Source organism: Leptosomus discolor, chromosome 1 (genome assembly GCF_034619465.1).
Source record: "Leptosomus discolor isolate bLepDis1 chromosome 1, bLepDis1.hap2, whole genome shotgun sequence".
Lineage (NCBI taxonomy): Eukaryota > Metazoa > Chordata > Aves > Leptosomiformes > Leptosomidae > Leptosomus > Leptosomus discolor.
In genome coordinates this window covers 74,954,020-74,977,792 of record NC_141391.1, presented here as the reverse complement: position 1 = coordinate 74,977,792, position 23,773 = coordinate 74,954,020, and the positions used below count along the sequence as shown (strand labels likewise).

General features: G+C 39.1%; 1 protein-coding gene across 1 annotated transcript in view; it reads left to right on the top strand.

The window, feature by feature from the left end:
* The first annotated feature begins 1,472 nt into the window (after window positions 1-1,472).
* OCA2 (OCA2 melanosomal transmembrane protein) overlaps window positions 1,473-23,773 on the top strand; it is a 177,199-nt gene continuing 154,898 nt past the window's right edge. The window contains exon 1 of the mRNA XM_086482209.1: window positions 1,473-1,741. Coding sequence (XP_086338335.1) covers window positions 1,473-1,741 — 269 coding nt within the window. The remainder of the gene's footprint in view (window positions 1,742-23,773) is intronic.

Here is a 23,773-nt window from a genome sequence, read left to right as displayed (position 1 = left end):
AGAGTCAAGTTTGTTGATCTACTTGTAAGGACAGGTGAAAAAGGTTAGGATATGAGAACTAAGGGCATTGGGAATAGAAAGAAAAAGAAAACATAGAATCATAGAATCATAGAATCATTCAGGCTGGAAAAGACCTTTGAGATCATCAAGTCCAACCCTCGACCCTACTTTACCAAGTACAGTCCTAAATCATATCTCCAAGCACCACATATAAATGAACGCAGGACTGGGGAAGGAAATGTTACCTTGGGAAATTCTGATCTAGATTTGGCTACCAAGCCTGACTTTGCTTGCCGTCAAGGTCTGCATTTGTGGCGACTTGTATGTTTGTCTTTTTTTTATCGCGAGTCTCTGTTCCATTCTAGCCTGCAAGGCCATGAGAGCTCAAAACTGCACAAAATCATTAGCTTTTTGTTATTTCTGTTCCTAGTGATTTCTCCTGCTGGGAGCAAAGCAGAGCCTCTTCCCTATTATTGTGCTATTTTTGCCCTGCAAGTCCACCTGTGTGTCTGAGATGTCTGCAGGGAGGAGCAGGTATGTGCTCCAACAGGGCTGCTCTCCCCCGCTGCAGGGATGTCAGAGGCTGACGGGCTCATTTCCTGAGCTCTTACTCTCCTCTGTGGTGGCTTCAGCACTTTACACTGAAATATTCCCGTGATTAGACTCCACAGCATGCGCTTAAGAAAGGCCGATCTTTAACTCAGTCTTTGTGTCTGATTTGTGCACTTTGTGGCATTCTGAAGTGTTTTTTATAATTTTTCATACTGAATTTTAATGATGAGAGCATAAAAGCTTTTTGACCATTATGCATTAAGTTTTATTATAATCACTGTTAATAATCATATAATAGAACCTAATTTTCATCAAGGTTTGATTCACATTTCATAAATGCCTCTGGCAACTGCTGGAACTGCACATTGTCTTCATAAAACTCGAGTATCTGCTCTGCTTAATGAGGGGCCATCAGCTGCGGCACAGCTTCAGTGTGACAGAAGCTTTACAAGGGAGCCCAAGGACTGGTAGGAGAGCAGTGGCTTTGGCGAGGCTACTGCCACTGCAGCTGCCAGAGAAAAGCCATGTCATGGTGGTGAAGCAGTGTTAGGAAGATGTTCTGCACCAATGGCTCCTATGCCTCTGATGTGTAGGTGATTTTGGCTTATTCTGTGACCAGTGCGTGTTGCTCTGAAATTTGTGGGAGAAAATCATTGTAGATATGGAAAAAGTAGAAAAGCAAATTCTTTATGTATTTCAATGCTTCTTGTAATGGCTAATTTTGAAGTTGCAAAGATGTTTAAAACATTGGAATTATTCCTGGTGGAAATAAACTGACAAGAGAAATATCCAAAGGCACACAAAAAAATCTTCTATTTGGCATTTTTAACACGCTTGTACTGAAGTAAACATCAAGTCAATTCAATTTAGTCCTAATATATTTGTTTTCACTTTCTTTAGGAGAACACCCCCAGGGACAGATGTACTTGGATAACAAAGATGACAGTATGATTTCTAGACAACAAGAGATGGAGCTAAATCAGACATCTTTACATCAAACCTGTTTATCTGTAAAGGCGGCAGCCAAACCTGTGACCAGAAGTTGCAATGAGCTACAGCTGTTAAAAGAGTATCATGGCATGGTAGCAAGTCTTGGAGAGCCACAGACCCTCTGTGAAAAACCAGCAATAGGGGAGGATGGCTGCATTGCTCTGGGGAAGGATTTCACTCCTGTCCCCATGCAGGGGAGGTAAGAATAAGGACAAACAGAATATTTTTTCTCCTAATCCAAATTAATTTTTATTTCCTTGCAGTGCAGATATATATGTTCATTAAGTGAATGTCGTTTCTCCCACCCACATAGAGAACAGGAAGCTTCATGGGACATCAGAGCAGCCTTAATTGCCACAGGGGGAGTCATGGATCACCAGATTTCTGAACTTATCTTGGCTTTAATAACAGCCATGGGCCAATTTTGCTGTGTTTTCAAGGTCAGATACATGGCTTTTCTTCCCTACTTGTTGTCACAAAACACACAGAAACAAAGCAGTTTTCATGTCCCACCCCTCGTGTCTTTCAGTAAAATGCATCGTAAGGCCGTAAACTGAATCACTACAGCTTAAGGCTGCGAACACCGAAATGGCACTAATAACGCAGCTGTGACAGTTGACACATCACATATTAAACACACAAGGAGTGTGTGTTTCTTGTGTATCCTCTCCTGCACCAGGAAAATTTCAGGTTTGGGGGTGGGTACGCTAGTCTTTCCTAGCTGTTGCAACAGATACATCAGCAATTCTTTTTCATGTTTAGAAATATTTTATAGACCTCGAAATGTTGCGGGGGGCTTTTTAAACATTTCTTGTTCACACGTTCGCTTTGTGAAACACCTTTGGTAGCAAGATGGAGCAAGCTTTTCACCAGCAGCCACCACAGTGTGTGGAAGGCAGCCAGGGTAGACTGTCAACCTTTTTGAGTAGTTTTGAGAATTTATAGAGGTCACTTCAAAGTGCCTAAGGCAAGAGGAGTGCTGTACCTAATCTGAGCTCCTGCAGAGCACAGGTCTTGAAGCGCTGCCTGGGGATGTCTGCATTGAACAAGATGGCTTACACTGCAGTGGTGAAGTAGAGTGCCAGCACAGTTTCCGGAACGTAATGCTGGAGATTTTTGTTGCGCTGCTACGTATCAGGAAAAAACAGGGTAGATTTCAAAGCAGTTTAATGTTTAAATCAGATTTTTTTTAAACTAATTAAAATGAAATAAAGATGAAAGTACAATTTATTTAATTATGTAATTAAAGTGGATCAGAAGCGTAACGCAGACCAGAATCCCGGGTCTTACCTGTAGTCAGTTAGATTTTTCTTTTGTGAATTCACAGGTTTGGGGCATTTTGCTAGGTTCCCTAATCTGGACAAGGGTGCTCCAGGCTAGCTGGATGAGCTTTGCTGCGCCCCTTACTTACCTGCAGTGTGTATCCTATAAGTCTACAGCAAACCTAGTCAAGGTTTTATATGCATCTGAAAGTATTTCTGTCAGAGTGAGAATTGGAAATCATTATAGCTATGCTTTCGAAATATTAAAAAAAATAATCGAATTGACAGCTTGACCACAAAAGCCATATAAATCCTTTAGAAATGATTTTTGGAGTATTTGAGGATTTATTGTGTTGACTAAGAGTTTTACTGACAGGATCAGATCTTGTAAAATTTCTTCAGTTCAGCATGTGGTGAGGGTGAGTTAATGTCACCTTGTTTCGAAAGAGCACAGTAAGTAGAACTTATATGTGAGGATGGGAGGAAGGCAGGGGAAGGGAAGGTCTAGGTGCATCTGGAGACAAGGTTTTTCTTTTGTGAATTCACAGATATATCTTGCTACCAGGTGTGTTTACCGGGGCTATTTACTATCTTGTTAACTATCCTGGTGCAGGAACAAAAAATACAATTGTGTTCTTATGGACCGGCTCTCACCCTTCTGGCTAAACTTCTTCCTGTTATTTTCCAGTGAGTGATGTGAATTTGTGTACTGGCAATACGCAACTTGCTGTCAACCTATGAACCACAGTTTGCAAATCATTGTCACAGGTGCCAGAGATGAAAAATACTAAATCACGGGGGAGCCCACCTTCCTGCAAGTGCAGGAAGATGCTTCTGCTCTTTTGATAACACTGTTTTCCTGTTGAGTGAACAGTAGTCACTGTATGTGATTTAGGAATGGATGTACAATTAAAGAGCCATCCCCATGCTCCCTTACAGAAAAATGTATATCTAATCTTCTGTATCAATATATTAGAGCTCAGGAAAGGATCTTTTGAAATATCTCCTTGTTGGTCTTTACCTCTCTTGCTCTTCCAATATGATTGGTTTTGCACGGAGATGAATCTTCTCTGGCTCTTCTTGGCATGTGTTTTAGCCAACATACATTAAGTGCAATTAAAATACTGGTGTGATCTGTGTGACCCTTCTAGTATGAGTAATTACCCTTAAATCATTGGGACTACTCAAGAGAATGAAGATAAAAACATGGATAAACCTTTGCAGACTCACAAGTTTTTTGATTAGTTTCATTAGAACGAGAATTAGCTTTTAATGTAAATTGTTCTTTTGCTTGCAAAAGAAACTACTAATGATTAAAAAACTAGGAGACCAAATTCTTTTTTTTTTTTTTCTCCCCATAAAGAGGTTCACTAAATTGGCATGTCTGTATGGTTTGTTTTAATGCATCTACTTAACTTAAATTGCTGAATTATCTTTCAGGGATAAGATTCCCAGGTTCTCTAAATTGTTTAAATGTACGCTGAGACAAGACTTTCCAAAGAATCTATTTAACAGAACAGGGGTTTTATCTTGGTTGCTAAATCTGCCTTTAAGCAAGAGTTCTTGAGTTAAGCAGGGCCGTTTTCCCAGCATAGATGTCCACCCTATTTGGACCGAACATTTCAATTTGACTGCAGCACAGTCCTGCAGGTATTTTGTGGTCAGTGTGTGTATTGTCTCGTGCTGTCTGTCAAAATACCTTCTCATTTACTTTGCATGTTGGAGAACAGCACCTTCTGACTCCAGCTTTTACTGCATTGCCTTGGGCTTACTGGCTTCTGTGTGAGGAGGTCTGGATCATCCACAGTGCTCACTCCAATGACTCTGTCTTTCCAGAACATCTTTTGCCCTGAAATAAGCCGGTCTACCTTCTTGTGAGCAACATACTTCCTTAAGTCTTGCTCACTGCAGGAAATGCAGGCATGCCTTCCTGAAGCGGCCTATGAATGAGCTCCAGTGGTGTCCAGTGGGAATGCACCTGGCCTAGGTGTACATTTACAGTGACCTGTGGTGCAGTTTGGTCTATCGGATATACAGGTTTTAAAGTACTGCAAAACAGCAGTGAAGTCTGGATTTTGATTTTACACTTCTCATTCTCCTCAGCCTTTAAACAATGGATTGACCAGGCTTTTTTTATATTACACTTACATGAAAGTGGCTTTTGCACTTGATAGGCATTGGTCCAAGCCACCTTCCTGAGCCCCTTACCTTGCAGGAAGATTTCATGCTGCTCTGTGGCAGCATGGGCAATGCTTTTCAGGTCAGTCCTGACATCTCCAAAAGCACAGGCTAATTCCTTCCATCATGTCTCTGGACGTACATAACGTGACCACAAAAAGGCCCCTTGGTTGCCTTGGTCTCGTCATCATCAGTATTACTTCCATGGGAAAAGCCTAATGGCATGGCTTTACATCAACCAAATATGAAATCCTCCTTTGTGATCCACAGGAAGGGGTTGAAGTCAGATTTTTTTGGTTTAGAAGTCAGTGAGATTCAAAGGCTATTTATAGAAATGAGACGAATGGTAATTCTTAATCCCATGTAACCAATTACTTTGTGCTGCTATTTAAAACTATGTTACTGAAAAAAAGAAGGGCTTTCATTGGAATATAAAAGTGGTGGAAGGTGGTGGAAAAGTGGAGTAATAGAGTAACTAGACCCTGTGGCATTCATTTCATATTGCCTTTTGGTCCCTTTCTTTGATGTAATTGCTGGTTGTACCTCCTTTAGGCGGTTAGATAACTTTTTCTCCTTAGGAAAAAAAAAGTTTGGCACTTGTGCATTCATTACGTTGTTAACTTTTCATGAGAAATTAGACTGTGAAAGCAAGATGATGAAACCAAGCCCTAGTGTTACTCCACTGAAGTTATATTTGGATGAATTTGGCCCTGGAATTTGCTGGTCATTTCATATGACAGTCATTGGAAGTTTTTTTCTTTAATCATCTCTGGGATAACAGAAAATAATCTCTTTTTTGGAATCTGCTTGAATTTGTGTTTCATCAAGCAAAACTGTTTCTCTCTGCATTTCTCGGGTCCCTCAGTTTCACTTACGTAATGCTCACTTATGTAAGAAAAAGTAAAAACAATCAATGAAATCCAACTCTTCCTTTGCCCTGAATCTGTGGTCCCAGGATCAGTAAGGAGATTAGTTTGCAATGAGAAGGTCAGTGAGTTAAAAACATTTATTGAATTCTCGGTTTGCAGCAATACAATGGAAAGATTGCCATTGTATTTCCTGTTAGTTGGAGAAGCTGGGAGACAATATGCTATTGTGTTGTGAAAAGTCAATATGAAAGTGAAGTTATGCCTTTAGCAGTGAAGGATTATAAATCTCAATTTTGATTTTTAATTATGTTGATGCATTGCTACTTTTAATGGACATTTATGAGACTTAGAATTAGATGTCAAAAAGACATGGTTACTGTCTAAATAAGTAGAATTTATGTGACAATTTAAAAGCTTCTGCAAACAGGGGAAAAAGACTGAGGGAAAAAACCCTCAAAACCAATCAGAACACATTTTTTCTGTGTTCTAAGACTAATTTTGGTCTTTGGCTGTTAGAATAAAATAGGATCATCTTCTGTTCAAGAGTCAAACAGGAGAAGCGATCATTTTCACATCATAATTGCATGTTTGTGTAGGAACCATTCTCATTATTCATGTCAATCACACAAACATTAGGGAAGAGTCCAGGACAGATAGATGACTTCACAGCAAACTGCCACATTCATCATTCTTGTGTGGCTTCTGGTGATGTTGCGTGCTGCCTGAATGGCGATGTTTCTGGCTTTCTTTCCATTTCTTATTTGTAGTGAATGTTTCTGTGTTTTGATTCCCATGAGGATTTTATTGTTTGTTCACTGCAGTGTATAGTATTTGAAACTCATATAAGTCATAAAAATAAAGTTTTAAAGTCAAGACTTTACTAATTGATTTAATTTGATTCATTTGGATTTGAACAGAGTCTCTGAAGCATTTGTTGCTAACATGGAGGCATGTGGCCTCCAAACAACTTGTCATGATCAAAATGTGCAGGGGCATGGGACTGCTGAGGCTCTTGGCTGTTGTCCCTCCTACATCACAAAATACCATTCAAAACCTGAAAAACTCAAAAGAAGCAATAAGAAGCTCTAGCAAACTTTTAGCTTGAATGGTAGGAAGCATAACAGAAATACAACATTATGTACAATAGGAAAATAAGTTATTGGATAGTTCTGCTGCCCCCTTCCAAGTCGCTGTTCCCCATTTCCTAGAAAAAAGCATCTTGGAGTGGTAACAGAAGGAAGACAAAAAATGTGTTTTTGTGGCATAATGTATGCAGAGTGTTTGGTTTAATTTAAGTAAAAGAGGTATGTTCAGCAAAAGACTGATTTTAACCTAGGTTATACTGTTAATGAAACATACAGAAACAGATCTCACTCATGATAAATTTCCCTGTGTTCAGAGTTATTTAATTTCTCTGTTGCTGTGTACTGTTCATTTTCTCAGCGCTTATTTTTTATATTTATTCACAATATCTCAGATTGGTCAGGCACTACAATTTCTGCTCTGTTATGGGTAAACTAAAACCGTAGCTCTCCCATGTAGCCACTCAAATGCTTTTTGATTCTGACAGGACATTTTTGTAAACAAAAATCTGCCACTATTTGTTTTTTGTTTCTAAGTGCTCAGTTGAAAGAATTAGGGGGTGCTAATTAACTGCTTCACACTTTTCTAACTGTCAGGCTAAAAACTGAATTCAGCATTCAGTGAAAAATTTGCTGTGTACCAACCTCCAAAGATCAAATGTTTCAACTGAGTCCCTGTGACATTGCACAAAACTGTTTAATTTTGCAAGCAGCTGCTCTCTTCCTGATGGTTAATAATATGGCTATGCGGGGTTTGCCTTCATTAGACCTCCTAGGCCAATTGTGGAAAGATGCCAGTAACATACAAGCTTCAATCCTCTTTGGGGTTGGACAGCTGTTTCCTCATGTAAACCTCTGTTTAAATGGGGGAAGGCTTTTAATTTCAGCAGTGATTTTTTTACATTATAAGGTTGAGGGGTTAAGCCAACCAGACAGCCAGACTTTGAAGAGAAATGTGTTGCACAGGACAGTCACAGTTGAGTAGGAGGGCATGCATGGGGCTTAAATAGAAGACATGAGGAGTAGCTCTCCATGTAAGATGAAGCAAATAACTCAGTCACTCAGTATCCCTCAATGAAGCTTTTTCTTTGAAAAGCCATTCTGTGTGCTTCATTCCCAGCTGATGTGCCTATGTGAGAGTGGCAGCTCTGACATACTAAACAATTTGTGGGAATCAGAACTTTGCTCTAACGGGTGGTAAAAATATACTAATTAATACTAACTTAATTTTGTCCCTGATTTTTTGCCATGTATGTGTGCAAAGCTTCACGTGGGGAGCAATCGAGTCTTTACTGACAGTGACGGGGGAGAAGGAAAATAAAGCACTGGAAATCCATGGCCCTTATATGTATCACTGCATTAGGTGGACATGCTGATAGGCAGTCACTGTGACACTGTTGTTGGGAGGTAAGTGGTCTGCATGATAACATGGCAACTTTTCCATGGGCCCAGACCCTGTGGCTGAAGGAGAGAGTAAGACAAAACCTGAAACTGCGGCCAAAAATAGTTGAGAGAGGGAGTCATGGACAGGAACCTGGTGTTTGACAGCAAGTTTGGACAATTTGGCTTTAAGGCTTGAACCTCAGTGAGCCTGAGGTAGGGCAGGAGCCTATGAACTTTGCAGAGCATAGGAGGAGAGAGCCCAGGACAAGGGCAGCTTGGTTTCACGGTTCAATCAAAAAATAAGTAATGCCAGTGGGGCTCCCTTACTGTAAATGTCCTGTAGGAAGTGGATGTACAACCTCCACTCTGCTCTGAGGGACAATAAACACACACCTTCTAACTCTTGAGTAAGTGTATGGACCACTAGACTTCAAGGCACTCTTATTTTTTTTTTCTATTTCAATTCATCACTCTAAAAAATAATGAAACATCAATTGAAACAGCAACGTAATTCAGGTATTCCATCTTCTAAGTTAATTTCTTGATAAACAGCATTGTTTTGTTTATCTCCTCCTCTTGCTTCTCCTTCCAGTGACTATTGTTTTGTTGAAAATACAAGGGCTTGAAGGAAGAGGAGAGGAAGGGTTGACAGGGTACTGTCTTTTATAGTAGTCGGGGTAGTCAGGTGAGAGCTTGGGTAGCTTAGTTCATGCTGAGCATTTGCCGGGAAATATTACCTCAGCCTCTGCCCAGGCTACTGGGGAGCTGCTGCCAAGCATGGAGATAGGAGAGAGGATTCTGAGACACAGATGAAAGGAGAAGTGTCTGGAAGGAGAGATATCAATAAAATTCAGAGACAGTAGGAATAGTGAGAAGGATGAATGGAAACCCTTCCATGAGGCTACAGAGTGACACGGGGTAAAGCTAAAATACGGCGTGAAATACGGAGTGAGAGTAGGGTGTAGTGAGCTATGGAGTGAATTAGATAAAAGCAAGTTAAAGTCGTGATTGTAATCCTAACTCCACCCAGAACTGTAGTTAATGAAAGAGTGCAAAAGTGACAGTCGCAAACCTTGGAGTGAGGCAGCAGAGTTAACGGCATTCCTTGCTTACCTTGAACGCCTTGCACTAATGAGTACTTACAGCTTGATTTTCCAAACAAAAGTAAGACATACTAACAAGATAAAAACATGGAAGGCCATGACCTCTCAAAAATTAAAACAAAACCAAAACCAATCCCACCCTGCAAGAGGTACTGAAAGAAACCCTTCCTTTTTTTTTTCCCCATAGCTTACTGTTAGGAGCAGATGTTTTACAGCATACTTCTGCTTGGTGATGGAAGTGTGTTTCAGTCTGCCCGACACTTTAAATGTCTTTCCCATTAGAATTAATTAACATCAGAGTGGTTTGGCCTCTTGTGTTAGAAGCACTGGAAATCATGCCTTAGCCACAGCAAAAATTTCTAGGATAGTGGTGGTCATATATTTAAAAACTGAAGTTCATGTTAAATTGAATGTAGTTGATGGAAAAATAGATTAATGCAGATGGAATAAATTAGCCAGTGAATTAAAAAAAAAAAATAGGGTCACAGTCTGTAGTCTGGCAAATCATTTGGCTTTTTTTAAAACCTGCTCTTCATAAGGAGCTCAAGTGATTTACTCTCTGAAATACGGCAAAAGCTGATAAATGAGTCACCAAAATGCTTACAGACAGTGACCAAGCAAGCAATTGTCTGCTTGATAGGTACTAATGGGACTGCAGGGGCAAGCTGCAATAATTGTGCTAATGGACCAGCAGAAGTCAGAGACCATGCCGAGCTCTGTCCACAGCAGGTAGGAGCTAAGTGAAGGACTGCACAGTGGTCTGGAGCCAGCTCTGTCAGAACTGGGTAGATTCAGAAGTGATGCACTGGGGTTTGGTGGTTTATTTTTTTTCCTTTGTACGTATTTTTATGATTTCTTTTGGGCAGAATGAAACAGAAAACAGATTGTCAGTTACAGCAACTCAGAGTTTTCAGAAGTGCAGGAGAAGATACTGACTCAGTACTGTCTCTGAATTAGCATCATTCAGAAGCAGCTGTGAAAGGCTGAAGATTTTACTTGCACTTTCTGAGCTACTCACTTTTCTGTGCTAGTCGATAAGGACAGTAAACACAGTCCATCTGCCATTCACTCCCTGGTATCCTCGAGCAGAGCTTCTAAAAGGACTCCCTTGCTTGAAGCGAAGCTCTGGCAATGGTGGAGTATGAAAGCATTTCTCTCAGGTGGCCATGCTGGCAGTTATATTGAACTGTATGTCTGGCAGGGCATTGCACTTGCTGTTTGAGGAGGAAGTGGTGTGCTATTGACGAATTTATTGTAGGAAGTCTAATCCTGGACTAATATAATGCTTTCTTGAACCGGGTAGGTAAACGTTTCACAGCGACTTTTCCACCCACTCTTGTGGTCTTATGTAATTTATTTTCTCTGCTGCTGAGAAAATAAAAAAGTAAAAGCGGCTTCAAATATTCTTTTGTCTCTGATCTTTCTAGGGGTGATACGAGCAACTCTGCCTTCTCAGCCACATCAGTGACATGTGAGCTGCAATCCTCTTTAGGAGTCTATTAACAGCTGGTTCATCACGTAAACCTCTTACTGTGAAAAGTATGAACCTGAATTTAGTGAATCTGTCTGACAAAAGGAAAAGCATACCCAGAATGGAGGATAACAAGGAATGTACTTCTGTTTTCTCTGACATGCCTTTAATTGTAAAAGCTAAAACAGCAGGGTTATGTCACAACATTACATAAATACACAATTTTGTTGCATTCATTGGCAGCCCTTGGCTTCTTTGCCGAGGCACTCTGTGTGCTGTATATTGTACTTCCAGTGCTTTCCGGCACAGGCCAACGAGAGCAAATGCTCTATGCAGAAATGGCACAGTGGAATTTGTGCATTTTAGACATTGTTTTTGGCTCTGTGCCCAAAAATAAGCTAAGCCAGAACTGTAAGGAACAGTGATGTTTCGAAGTAAAAACTTTGAACATTAGCATGTGGAAAACCATTGTTTTTAACCACAAATAAAATGGCAACAAGCATCTAGTACAAACCTTTTCATAGTTGTATGACAGTATTGAAGAGGGTTATAGGGCCAGAAATATTCCAGCTAGCCTATTTTGACAGAAGACAGACTGTCCTTGGCAGAAAAGAATGATAGATTGTCATAAGGATTTGTATGTATGGGTATCGTGCTAATCACATTTTGAACCCATAGGTTTATCCACAAAAGTTGAAAGAACTCCACTGATGTCATTAGACCCATCATGCTTTTCTCAGCTGGAAATCTGGTGTTTGTGAGACAGAACACACAAGAACTCCACATCAAAAGCAGTTAACAAATGTACTGATTTATTTACAATTTAGAGTAGGACTGATCATTTAATTTTCGTGATTATATCAATCCAACAAATGTTTCAGGCTCAAGCAGACAGAATAGAGAAAAGAGAAGTCTGGCTTTTCATACTTGTTAAACACTATGTGAATCCAGGGGGATTTAGGTCATACATATAGTCTTTTGAGATCCTCAAATTAAGTATTGACATCAGCTTCCTTATATACGATGGAATTTATTTACTTGCATGCAGAATTAATCATCAGGATCCTACCCGTGTTGCATATATATCTGTCTAGGGACAAGGCCTTCATAGTATCAAGGTCTACATCACATTTAGTCTTCATTAACATGAAAGTTGCAAGTAGGAGCATATCTTGTCTTATTGAGATTACGGTGTTTGGTTATTGACCCAAATAAATTAATGTATAATCTGGAATAACACTGGGAAGCTGAGACTCTAACCATATCTCTTGCAATGAGGAATAAATGTTGATGGAGTCCATCCTTTCCTTCTAAATCAATGGTCTTTTAAAAAAATTAATATGTCTACATGCTTTAGTCTTAAGTTAAAATCTGTTCTTTTAGCTCTGCCGTGTGACATGATATTTTTTCACTCCAGCCCACGCTTTTCCCTAATGCTTCTGGAGGAGATAATTCCTGTAGCTTTAGTTCTTCCACTATTCTGATTGACTTTCACATTGCATAACCTTAAAATAGTACAAAAAGATTTATTTTTTTCTCTGTGACAATGTGCTATGGACTTCTGCTTCTCATAAACATTTTTGTTTGTTTGTTTTTAAAACATTTCTTTGCAATTGTAACCTACTTCTAAGTGCCATGACTCAAATGTAATTCCATTATTTGGGCTTTAAAGTGTTATTTTTGTGTAGAGTAACAACCATTATTCTGTGTTGATTCTACTTGGCATATTGTAGTCTGTGCCCAAAAGCAGCAGAAGAGCTACCTCTACATTAACTTTTAAGAATAACGTCTGATTATGGGCATTTTAGTCTCTCTCTCTCTCTCTCTCTCTCTTTTTTAAATTCTTTTTTGTTACTTTGTTTATTGCTCTGTTGCCTAGAGTATCCACTTAGCTTTCTCCTTTGCATTTCCATATTATCAGAGTATCCTTCAGTTTTTCTGCTAAGTCACACTATACAGATAATTTATTTTTTTGCAAACTGCCTGTGCAGACTATGTTAAAAAGACATTGGTTAGTGCAGTGGCTGTTTATCTTAACAACAGTTTCTGGAGCTGTTTTATTCAAAAGATAAATGTGAGAAGTTGTGTTTTGTTAGTACTATACTTTACCCTGTGTTCAGGCATCTGATGTGTGTTTCAGGCTTCCCTTACTTGGTGGTGCTGTTGATTCAAGAGCACTAAACCTTTTTGATCAATTTGAGTTTATAATCAAATAGCTGCATAACTGCCTGCTCCAACACATAGCAAAGGACAAGCTTTGCACTTGTTTTGGATGAAAAGCCTTTTTTTTTCCCATGCTTTTTAAAATGCTAACAAGTGGTTTGGATTGAAAATGGATAGATTATTCAGATGCTATATCTACCTGAAGAAACAAAACACTTGTAAACTTTCTTCTATCTTTAACTGTCTGAATTATCTATGCTCCACAGCATCTCTGCCAGGCTGGGAGCAGTAATAGAGATCCTTCATCTCAATTCTTCTTCATATCTGCAGAAATATCTGTTATTGACACAAATATGTATCTGTCTTGCTTCTTTAATGGGATTCATTTGTAAGAACCTGCTGATTTTTTTCACCTGTCTCTTTGTATAGTAGCTTGGAGCCTTCTGCCTCAATAAGAGGAAGAAGACAGAAAGAAGCTGGTGACAATGGGCAGCCATGCCAGCATGGAGTTTCCCCTTTTCTGCAGAAATTGTCTTGCTGAAGAATTTTTTCTTTTGAAGTCAGCGGTACTGATATTTTTCCTTTTCTCTTTTGTTTTCCTTTGGGAGAACAGCATGAGGGTTTATTTATGTAACCTCATGTCTGGATGGCCAGAAATTTTCATGTGTATGTGAAGACTTATTGTCCATATGGCTACTGAGCAGAATCCTATCTTTTTTTTTTTTTTTTTTGGTGATCAATGTCCAGGATTTATTTAGCTTTGGGATGGTGATGCTTTTTAGAACATGCATAGCAAATATTATGGCATTTCTCATTAAGAATATGCTGTTTTAAGAGCAAGATGGAAGGAACTCACCTCTGTGAGATGATGGAGTAAGCAGTGTCACTCTGTAGAGGGCTAAAGGAAATGCAGTGTCTGAGAGGAAAGAGTCTGGTATCTGTGCGTCTGGGAGGGAAGACGTACATCACTGCTATCAAGAAATATGATGTATAGTTAAACTGTGTTGCCAGAACGAAACCATCTGCCATGTAGGAAAAAGGAATTTCCTTCGGAATGCTGAGACACATGATTTTGGTCTTTTGACCTTTTCAGTGCACAGGAGCATATTCTTACCTGGAGAAGGATTACAGCTTAAATCAGGAGGGAGGAAAGTGGAAAGTGGAAATGGATTTTTTTTTTTTTTTTTTTTTTTAGTGTGATCAGTTTCCCCAACTGGGGGGAGACTTGCTGAATATAGTTTGCCTGCATGAGAGAAGGAAATTCTCAGTGTTTCTTTAGAACATGTTATTTATAATCCCTGGGGGTTGGGGTTTTTTTCCTTCCTGTTTTTTTTTTTTTTCTTTTAGAATCTCAGTTGCATATGTTTATGGACTCAGATCTTGTGTTTCAAATTTGTCTCGCATTCGCACTGAATCAAAAATCTGTGTTTTAAAGCTGCTTGTTAATATAAATTAGCTGTTTCTCTGACATTGTAGCCTTAAAGTACCAATAGACATCTGAGGCCTTTCAAGGCAGAAAAAGATGGTAGAAAATCAGAACCCAACACTGGTTCCTGAGGCTTGTAAACTGCATATGTTAATATGTTACAGTGATCTTAATGAAGGGTTATTGCAGGGAAGACCACCATCTTTGTGCATTTATCCTGGTATAGTTTCGCTGAATGTTCTCCAAATGTAAAAGTGAACATTGTTTTATTATCAGCTACCTTTCTATTCTGTTTAGTTTCTTTAATTTGTTCCTCTGGGATTTTTAGTGCTTTAAAAATTTTTTTCCCTGGTATAATTCAGGGTGCAATGCAATGACTAGTGATGTGGATTTACATTGTATTGGCAGTTACTTGTTAGGAATTTATGAGGAAGTCATGTTTGGTAGGACTTGTTGATAGTTCTTTGTATTCCTAATCAACACCGAATGACTTTTCTTGCCGAAAAGTTTTCTGCATAAAAATTACATGAAAAAAGTACTTTTTGGTATGCTGTGATATAGACATTGTGTAAGGCTTATGCATTATATAGCGAAGAAGTCTTTCTGTTATCTCAAAGTCTATTCTTCAGGTTCCTTGTATAGTCAACATGGGAAACAGGGAGGATGAAAATGTTTTGGAAAAGTCTGTCTCTTACCAGGGACTGTAATTGTCCTAGACGGGACTTTTAAGTGGCAAAAGGTATATGAAAAACCTCAGTGTCGTATGCTCAGCCAGAACCTGAAAAGGGATTCTTATTACCTCCATTATAATTAAAATGATGAAAAAAATAAATATAGTGGAAGGACTTCCATTACAGCAAAAAAATACCCACTGTTTTATCAACTTAATAGTGTTATTTCAATATATGTTAGTTATATTTCCCCTTACAAATTATCTTAAGATTTTACTGCTCTTTCTTCTCTATCTACTCTAAGTACTGTGTTTCATGCACTAGCTTTAGAGCAAATTTTAGCATTTTTTGCTGGGTCCAGTCCACTGAGATCAGGATCTATATAAAGGCCATATCTATATCGTAATACCTTATGAGAACATGACTATTTACCAGATATGATGGTTCTTGAATTTTCCATGTTCATTTTGTTGTGACCAAAGGACAAAATACAAGTCCGAGCAAGCTTACAATAGTTGGGTTCATCATCTGTTTTTTTAAAACAAAGCTTAATTCGATGACAACTTGAATTTTTTAAGCTGTGTGGTGGCCTGCTGCTTGCATTCACTTCCTCTCTCTGTAACATGTCTCCAGGCCCAGAAATCCATCACATTCTTTCATGTTGTTAACAAGCTTTTTTGTACATCTGTCTGGCTTTTCTTTTTTTAACTCTAAGCAATGGAGACACTGTTTTTAGTGACGAACTTACTTTTTTTTTTCTCTAAAAGCTGCATCTATGAATAATGTTATCTCCAAATTCTTGGAATGAAACATATGAAAATACAATTTTTAAATAAATTTTTTAAGAAGAAGAAAAATAGCTTCTTCATGACTTCATCTTTACGTATAGCTCTCTAATTACTCTTTTCAATCTCCAAAAGTGGGGTGAGTGGCATAAGAGTGTATTATAAGACTATGCAAGGCCAGAAGCATAATTATGTGCGACAGCTTGTCAGTACATTGCTTGGATTAAGGAAAACTGTATCAAAATAATCCCATCTCATGGTTGTGTTGGAAAGCATTCCCTCATCTGGGAAGTGGTCAATGGTTTTCTTTTAACAGTGCTTCCTCTTCTTGTATCAAATTCAGCTAGTCTGAAAGTGAATCTTCATACTTCACCATAAGTTGCCCCAAACCTTTGAGACTACAACATCATATCACTGTGATGCTTGAAGAATAACCTTTTCTAGAGATGGTCACATCATTCAGTTGTTTCTTAGACCTACCCTTCTATTTGTGTTTCCATCATCCAAGTGCCCCATATTGTATCTTTAAGAGAGTCTGGTCAGATATAAAGTTAAAACATTAAGTTGTGACCACTTCCTTAAATTTTGAGATTCTTGCAATTGCCTCACAGACTGCAAGAATCTGTGAACCCCCCTTTATTTGTCATAAATTCAGTTAGCATCAGAGCTGGTTAAGCTAAAAGTGCATCGTGAATGCCAGAAAGAAATGCTGCCATTTAAAAGTCAAGCTTGCAGAATATGCTGAAGTGCTACAAGTCCAGTCGTGCTTCAGGCATTGCTGATAAATTGCTTCCCTATAGCGGAATCGTTTTTCGGTATGCCTCACAGCATTTGAGAATAATACCTCTTAACAGGTTATCTGTGTAATCCATAGAGAAACTGGTGTTTTTGCGATTTGGACCACTACCAATACTGGCTACTGCCACCTATTTCAAATTTGCAGCTTGCTGGCAGTTGCCAAAAGCTAAACTGATTTGGCGGCACCTGCTTCTGAAATGTATTTTCTCCTTCAGACTGTCTGCAGTTTTTGCATGCTCTCTCCTGTAGTTTTCCAATTTTTTTTTTGCTGAAGCAGAAAATGGAGAGGAGGAAACAGCAGCTATGCCTTTTCAGTGCAACTTCTCAGGCCTTCAAAGGGTAGGCTTGTAGGTTTTTGGACCTGCTCCATCACTGTGGCCCTGTTGGATAGTCACGAAGATCTGGGCTGGCTTGGGACCCCGTCCGTGTCCTGTCCCTGCTCCCTCACTGGGTGCTGTGGGACAGGCCCTGGCTGGGGAGGTCATGGCCCTGCCAGATTCACGGCCACCCTCTGCTCCTGGCTCCCTCCCACAGGGCAGCCATGGTGCCCTGACATGGGAGCAGAAAATGCATGGAGAATAGCTTAGTCCTCTCAGGCAGTCTAAGGAGCTTCAGGGCAGCTTATGGATTAAGTCCTTTCTTTTAGCTTCACCCACTGCAGTGAGGTCCTAGCCTGTTAATCACGTCCCAATGTCGTCTTGATGGAGACTTCCCTGACAGAAGCAGGCAAAAGAGGAAAAGGGTCTACCAAGTCCTGGAGATACCTGAAAATCCATTTTTCAGGAAAGTACAATAACCCTTCAAAGCCTGATTTGATTTAAAAAAAAAAGAAACACAGGAAGCACTCTATTTTCCAAGCTATTTCTGAACTTAAAATTGCCCTGCTTCTTAAAATAGCAGAATATTGCACAAATGAAGGAGGAGAGACCATTACTACATGCTCTTGCAGGATGTGTTCAAATCCAGCAGAAGTGAACGAGGAAAGCAAATCATGTGTGCCCGATACAAGGAACCATTTCTGTCTTGGAAAAGCTGAGCACACATTTCACTACATCTTTCTTAAGCATGTTCTTTATTTGCCTTGGGGACTTGGCATGGCAGACGCTTCTCAATATGAGATCTGCCAGATGGCTGTGCCTCTTGCAGTGTCTTGCTGTCAGGTAGTGCACATTGCCACAGTTCTCTGGGGAATCCTGTACAGTCCTGTCTAATAGAAAATTAGGAAAGTCAAAGAGAAAATGAGTCTGTATTAAGTAATGCTTTCATTGCTAAATTTTTCTGACATCTTAATGGTGCCTGCTTTTAAAGGGTCTAGAGGTTATTTGCTGATTTAGTTGAGGCTACATAAAGCAGTCATCAGAAATGTCTGGAGCCTGTTTAGAGATGTGAGCTCTGGAGTCTTCGATGCTTCCCTTGACTCTTTGTGTATCAGTTGACCATACTTCATTTGTGATGGCTAGTCATAACAGTTCCCCCATGATGTGCTACCACTGAGGAGAAAACGTAACAGAGGGTTGTGTCTCTCTGTGGGCACATATATATCATAATGTTGACAGATGCATGTATACAGCTGCTTAGTACACAGTAAATGTTTGAAAGCTGAATGCTATGGTGTTGGTCAGCACAGTTTGTACCATGTAATCGCTGTTCAAAAGTGGACTTCATCAGGAACTGACAAAAACCAAATGTAGCGGAAGATTGCGTATCAAGTGTGGTCAAAAACTGGTCTGGGTTTTTTCTGTGGTTTGTTTTGTTTTGTTTGTTTGTTTATTTTGTAAAAACTTCTCTGTTATTTTCAATTTATTTCTGCATTGTCCTTGTTTACAGTTACGGTAAGAGTAATTAGTCAGTACATACAATTTGCATAAATGTTCACTATTCAGGGAAGATGATGCTTCTGAAATTAGGCTTTAGCCTATAAGAATGTAGAAGTGATAAATTAAAGTCTTACTGTTGTTACTAGTCTCCTGTATGATTAATTATCTCTCATATTCTTACTCTGGCCTCCTTCTCCTCTAGGAAACTCTGCTTAAATTTTTATTGTATTTGTTATAATCTCTTAGCTTGGTAGTATCCCCAGACTTTTGTTTAAGAGGCAACCTCACACTTATAATGGTTTTAGCAATTACTAGTTCAGGGAAATATGATAATTTTTTTTTTTCTAGAGGAGATTCTGCTTTTAATTTTTTATACAGTGAAATTTCTAATAAGATATGTTCAAAACTGTTGATGTTCTTGCATAATATGTATGCTTCCATATTCACCTCTTCTTCAATTCTGACCAAATCCTTTCCGTAGAAACGAGAATTATTGCTTTCTGTTGTCATAGAAATAGCTCTTTTACTGATCATTGCGTGCATGATGTAGCATATGGCAGCTGAAGCATTATATTATCTGATGTTTAAAATGTATGCTTTTTATTATAGGGAGTGAAAACTTAATGCATTTTGTGGCATGATTAATCTTTTCAATACAAGGCTAAATAATGGGTTTCAGACAAACCTAGTGATTATTTTAAGTGTTTGCCAGCTAACTAGGATGAGTATAGTCTTTTCCTTTTTCAGGTTTTTGTAGGATGCTTACTTCTTTTGGTGTCCTCTGCTGTAGTGTATTTGGGATTGAAAGATTGCTTATTCCTCAGCAACAGTTCCTACCACAAAGTCTTCCTTTCCCATTTGTTTAAAGTGGCATGCGTAAACATATCAGGAAATGCCTGAAAATGTGGTCAGGGGGCAGGTCTGGTGCTCAATGGCAGGAACAGAGTTCACTCTTTAGACTTCATCCAAAGTCCCCTGAAGACTTTGGAATTTATCACCTGCAGGTAATGGGAAACAGTGGTGTGTTGTAGGTGGAACCTGCAGCACACTTCAGCCACTGACTCTGAATGATGTCTAGGGAGTCATCATCCCATCAGTGGGAGCAACTGGAGTTGTCTAAATCTCTTCATTCCCTCTCCTGCTCTCCCTGTACCTCTCCATGTGGCCAGGAGGGCAGGGGGAGCCTGCTTGTCCTTAAAATGCTCAAATGAGTGTAGGAGATTGGAAGTCATATCTCTTCTATACAGCTGTAGAGAAGTACAAATTGCCACCGCAAGAGTGTAAACCTTGTTCATCCATGGGAGCAGTGGCACAGCCACAGGTTGTGGGGGTTTCTTTAATAGACGCCAGGACTTGCATTTGGACCCTTCTATTTTTTAATGCTGCCATTGAGATCCTTCTCCAGCTGCTGTCAGGCAACTGGAGCTTCCTCTGTGGACACCTCCAAGACTTGGCAGAACCTGCTGTATCATCTGGGGTGTGGACAGCCCTCCTACAACACTGGTTCCTCTTCTGGGTTGCTATGGAGACAGTCAGAAATTGTAATTGCTTGAAAGATTAGTGATGGGGAAGTATGACTTTGACTGCAAGTAACCAGCTCAGAAAACACGCTTCCTCGGAACAAGCCTATACTGCTGCAGAGAGAAAAAAAATCTGTATATATGACTGTCACAGCATTTGCCATGCGGTTAAGAACACAATCTTCTGTTTGAAAGATTTCTCTTAAAAAAGAAAAAAAAAAAAGTCCAGTTGTAGCAAATGTGAGAATGAATGTATCCACAGCTGTGGTTGTACAGGAGGCAGGACATACTCTTCTTTTTCTGATGTCAGTTCTACATTGATATTTCCATATGAGTGATGCTTTGTAAGTCTTTGAAGAAGTCAGAGGAGTCCTTGTCAAATACTTTTTTGCATCACTTTTGGTTTTAGTTTTCTCCTATCACTTTGAATGAAAGGGAAATAAGAATATTTTTTTTTTTTCTGTGAAGATCTATGTGCATATCTACATATAGAGGTATACATCTGTAAATGCAATTATTTCATGTCTCTTCTTGTATTTGTTATATAAAATGTTAATAATTTTTGAGTCTGAACCATGAGAGAAGAACAGTGGACACAACTGGTGTCCAGCTTACCAGCTCCTCACCCGCACATAGTATAATTCCAAAGCAATCTTTTCATCCTATGAGTTTGTCTATCCAGAAATTTGTCTATCCAGAATGGGCTAAAGAACTTACCTGGTGATTAGCTCCTCGGAAATGTTGCTAAATTGCTCAGTAGAGATAGATTCCACTCCATTCTAGCATGTAGGTATAATCAAAGTTTTGAGCTCTTTTGATTGTGAGGAAAAATTCAAAGTGTAAATTGATCATAGGTTTTGAAATGTGTCACACTGCTTGCTTTCCTGTATTTACAAAGTGTCACAATTGCCAGCCACTTGCAGGGCACTGCCGACTTGCTTCTCTATTGTCAGGGGGGTGGTCTTTAGACTTTCCTAGGTTTTCCTTGCAGATGATCTCTGTCATATTTTAATTAAGTGGATGACCAAATCGCACTGATAATGTGGAGAAATATGAGAGGCACAGAGGCGCTTGCGCTAGATTCTTTGTTCAGGGATGACTTTCATTTTTATATTCTGTGCTATTTTTTCATGTTTTTCCAACTTGTCTTTCTAGAGCTTTCAGCCTTCAAGATTCTTTTATACCCTAATTAGCTTTATTGCTTATATTACTCTCGTTCTCTAATTAGAGTAATCACATCACAGGGGAGTAGAGGCTCTTCTGCTTTTCTCTAATTATTTTTGTTTTGTCAAGCCTGGCTGTTTCCTGCTGGTTATTCTTGTCCATGTGTTTTTACTCTCTGCAAATTGATGTTGTCATGTATTAATTGTTTTCACTTTATCTGAAGACCTTTTCCGTTTTTAGTGTATCGGCCGTTCTTGGCAATCTGTGAAGCTCTACAGTTCCATTTAAAAGTGTCAAGACCTATACCAGCAATAGGGGATAACAAATGTGCAAAAAGAAATTGAAGATGATGCCTTTAACTACCCTTCCAGATCCTTCATCTCAGGTTCTGTCATTGAAACCACCTTCCATCAAATCTTTATCCTCTCTTTCTGGTTGCCATTGCTGTGGCTGCTTTGCCCTTCAGCACTCTTTGCATACTGGTCACTCGCTTACGGTGGTGGTGAAGACCTGCTGTGGTGGGGGATTGTCAGTAGATATATGTATGCCAATGTAACAAAAAGCAGTCTTGGTATTAACCTCTAACAATTACAAGAAATTGTAAGTTTTTGTAGAAAGTTTTCTCTTAGCTAACCTCAGATTTTGCGCATGTCCTAGGAGGAAAAGAAGAAAAGTAAGTGTGGGAAGGTCAACGGTGTGTGCAACTGGAGGTTAGACTGGAACAGCATATGTTATTTGGAGCATTTTTTGTAGAACATGTGGCATCATTCTGTTTAAAAACAGAAACAGATGATTAGTTTTTGCTTAAGTTGAATTTCTGAATGTACAAATTCAATGTCCACCATCAGAATTTTTATTAAGAATGTCACTTTTGGATGCAAAATTTGAATGTAGTGGGATGCCAGGATTAGCCAGGAGAATATCAGTAATTCTCAGTGGGCACACATTTAAAGTCCTGGTAGTGTTTTTGCTATCCTTATGGATTCCATTTTGTAAAAGCTCTAGGTAATCTTTTACAACTGAGGCCATGATAAGATTAAAATAGCACTTGCTTCAAAATATCGGTTTTCCCACTTAAACTTTCTGTGTGAATGATATTCTCTTATTTAAAAAAGGAAGAACTTTGATAGCTTCAGAGTATGCAATCATCTCTTCACAGGTGAAGTGTTAGTACAATGTAGCACCTGAATTGTAATCTGCCCAACATTTGACCCAAAGTACTGGATAATTCAGTCTCTCTAACCCATTCATTCTCTTCCGTTGAGACTGCAAATACAGTGCTTACAGGAATTTGAATGAGCATTGTGGCCGCTCAAGGCCGAAATAACCGTGTCCAGATGCTCCACACCTGGCACGGCTTTTGAATGATAACACTACTAAACAAGCAAGCTGAAGCATTAACTGGAGGTTTTAATTTTACAAATCTGAGTTCACGCATGCCTCTAAATATTGAAAGAAATTCCACTGTCTTCCATTGTGTTATATGGTTACATGTACAGATCCTTCTTTTTGGACTGGCCTTGTATTTAGAAGATTGAATTACCAGTCACCTTTGTGTATTTATTTGGTTGCCTATGATTTCATAATTTCTTCCCCTTCACAGTCCAGCAATAGCTGAAGACATTTTAGGTTCCCTCCAAGTGTCTCTGGGAGTAATGAGATCTGCTTATTGACTGTATGGCTAGCAGATTTCTTTGGGACTTTCTGGTGGTGGATGGCTGCAGTTTTAGATAGAATAGATCTAAGCGCATCTGAATAATGATGGTTTTGAAGGTAGAGGTCTCTGGGAAAGCCCAGTCTTGAGTGTTCTAGAATTGCTCAATTATTTTATCTCTCCCAGAAGCCTGCTCCAGAGCCAGACCACTGTGTTTGTGCTTGATTCTCTTCAGCTGTTTCATAAGCTTTGAGATTTATATTTTGGCAAAAAGCTTCTTAACGATGCTAAGCTGCAATATGGCAGGAAGTATTGTCTGTTAATTGGCTGCAGCACCAGGACCAAGACTTGACAGAAACTGTTTGGAAGGGATTGTGCTGCAGGAACGAAGCACTTGTATTTCAGATAAAGCTCTCTTTCTTAATATGAAGGGTGCTGAGCTTGTTGTAGAGATCAGTAGATTTCTGGTGATCCATGTCTCAAAGGACATTTACAGGACAGAAATTATCCTATTATTTTGTGTTTTATGAAGTATATTGAGGTGAACTTTTATGAATATATGTAAATATTTACCTTAATAATTTTAGCTCACTAATTTTACAGCGCAGTTATTCCACTGTAAATTTAGGCATCTATAATATAAGCATGCGAGTGTGAGTTAGGTGTCTTGCTCTTTCGGCATTCAGAGGGAACTTAATTCACTATTTTAGATGCTGCTTTTAGGATAAGATAAATTTGTTTTATTTCATGCAGTAGAGTCACCCATGACTATAAGGAAGTAACTATCATGACTAGTTCAAACTTAATGAAAATCTTCATTTAGGTGAACATAATTCTTAAAGGATATTTAACTAGTTAGATGCACTTGTAGAAAAATGTTCTGAA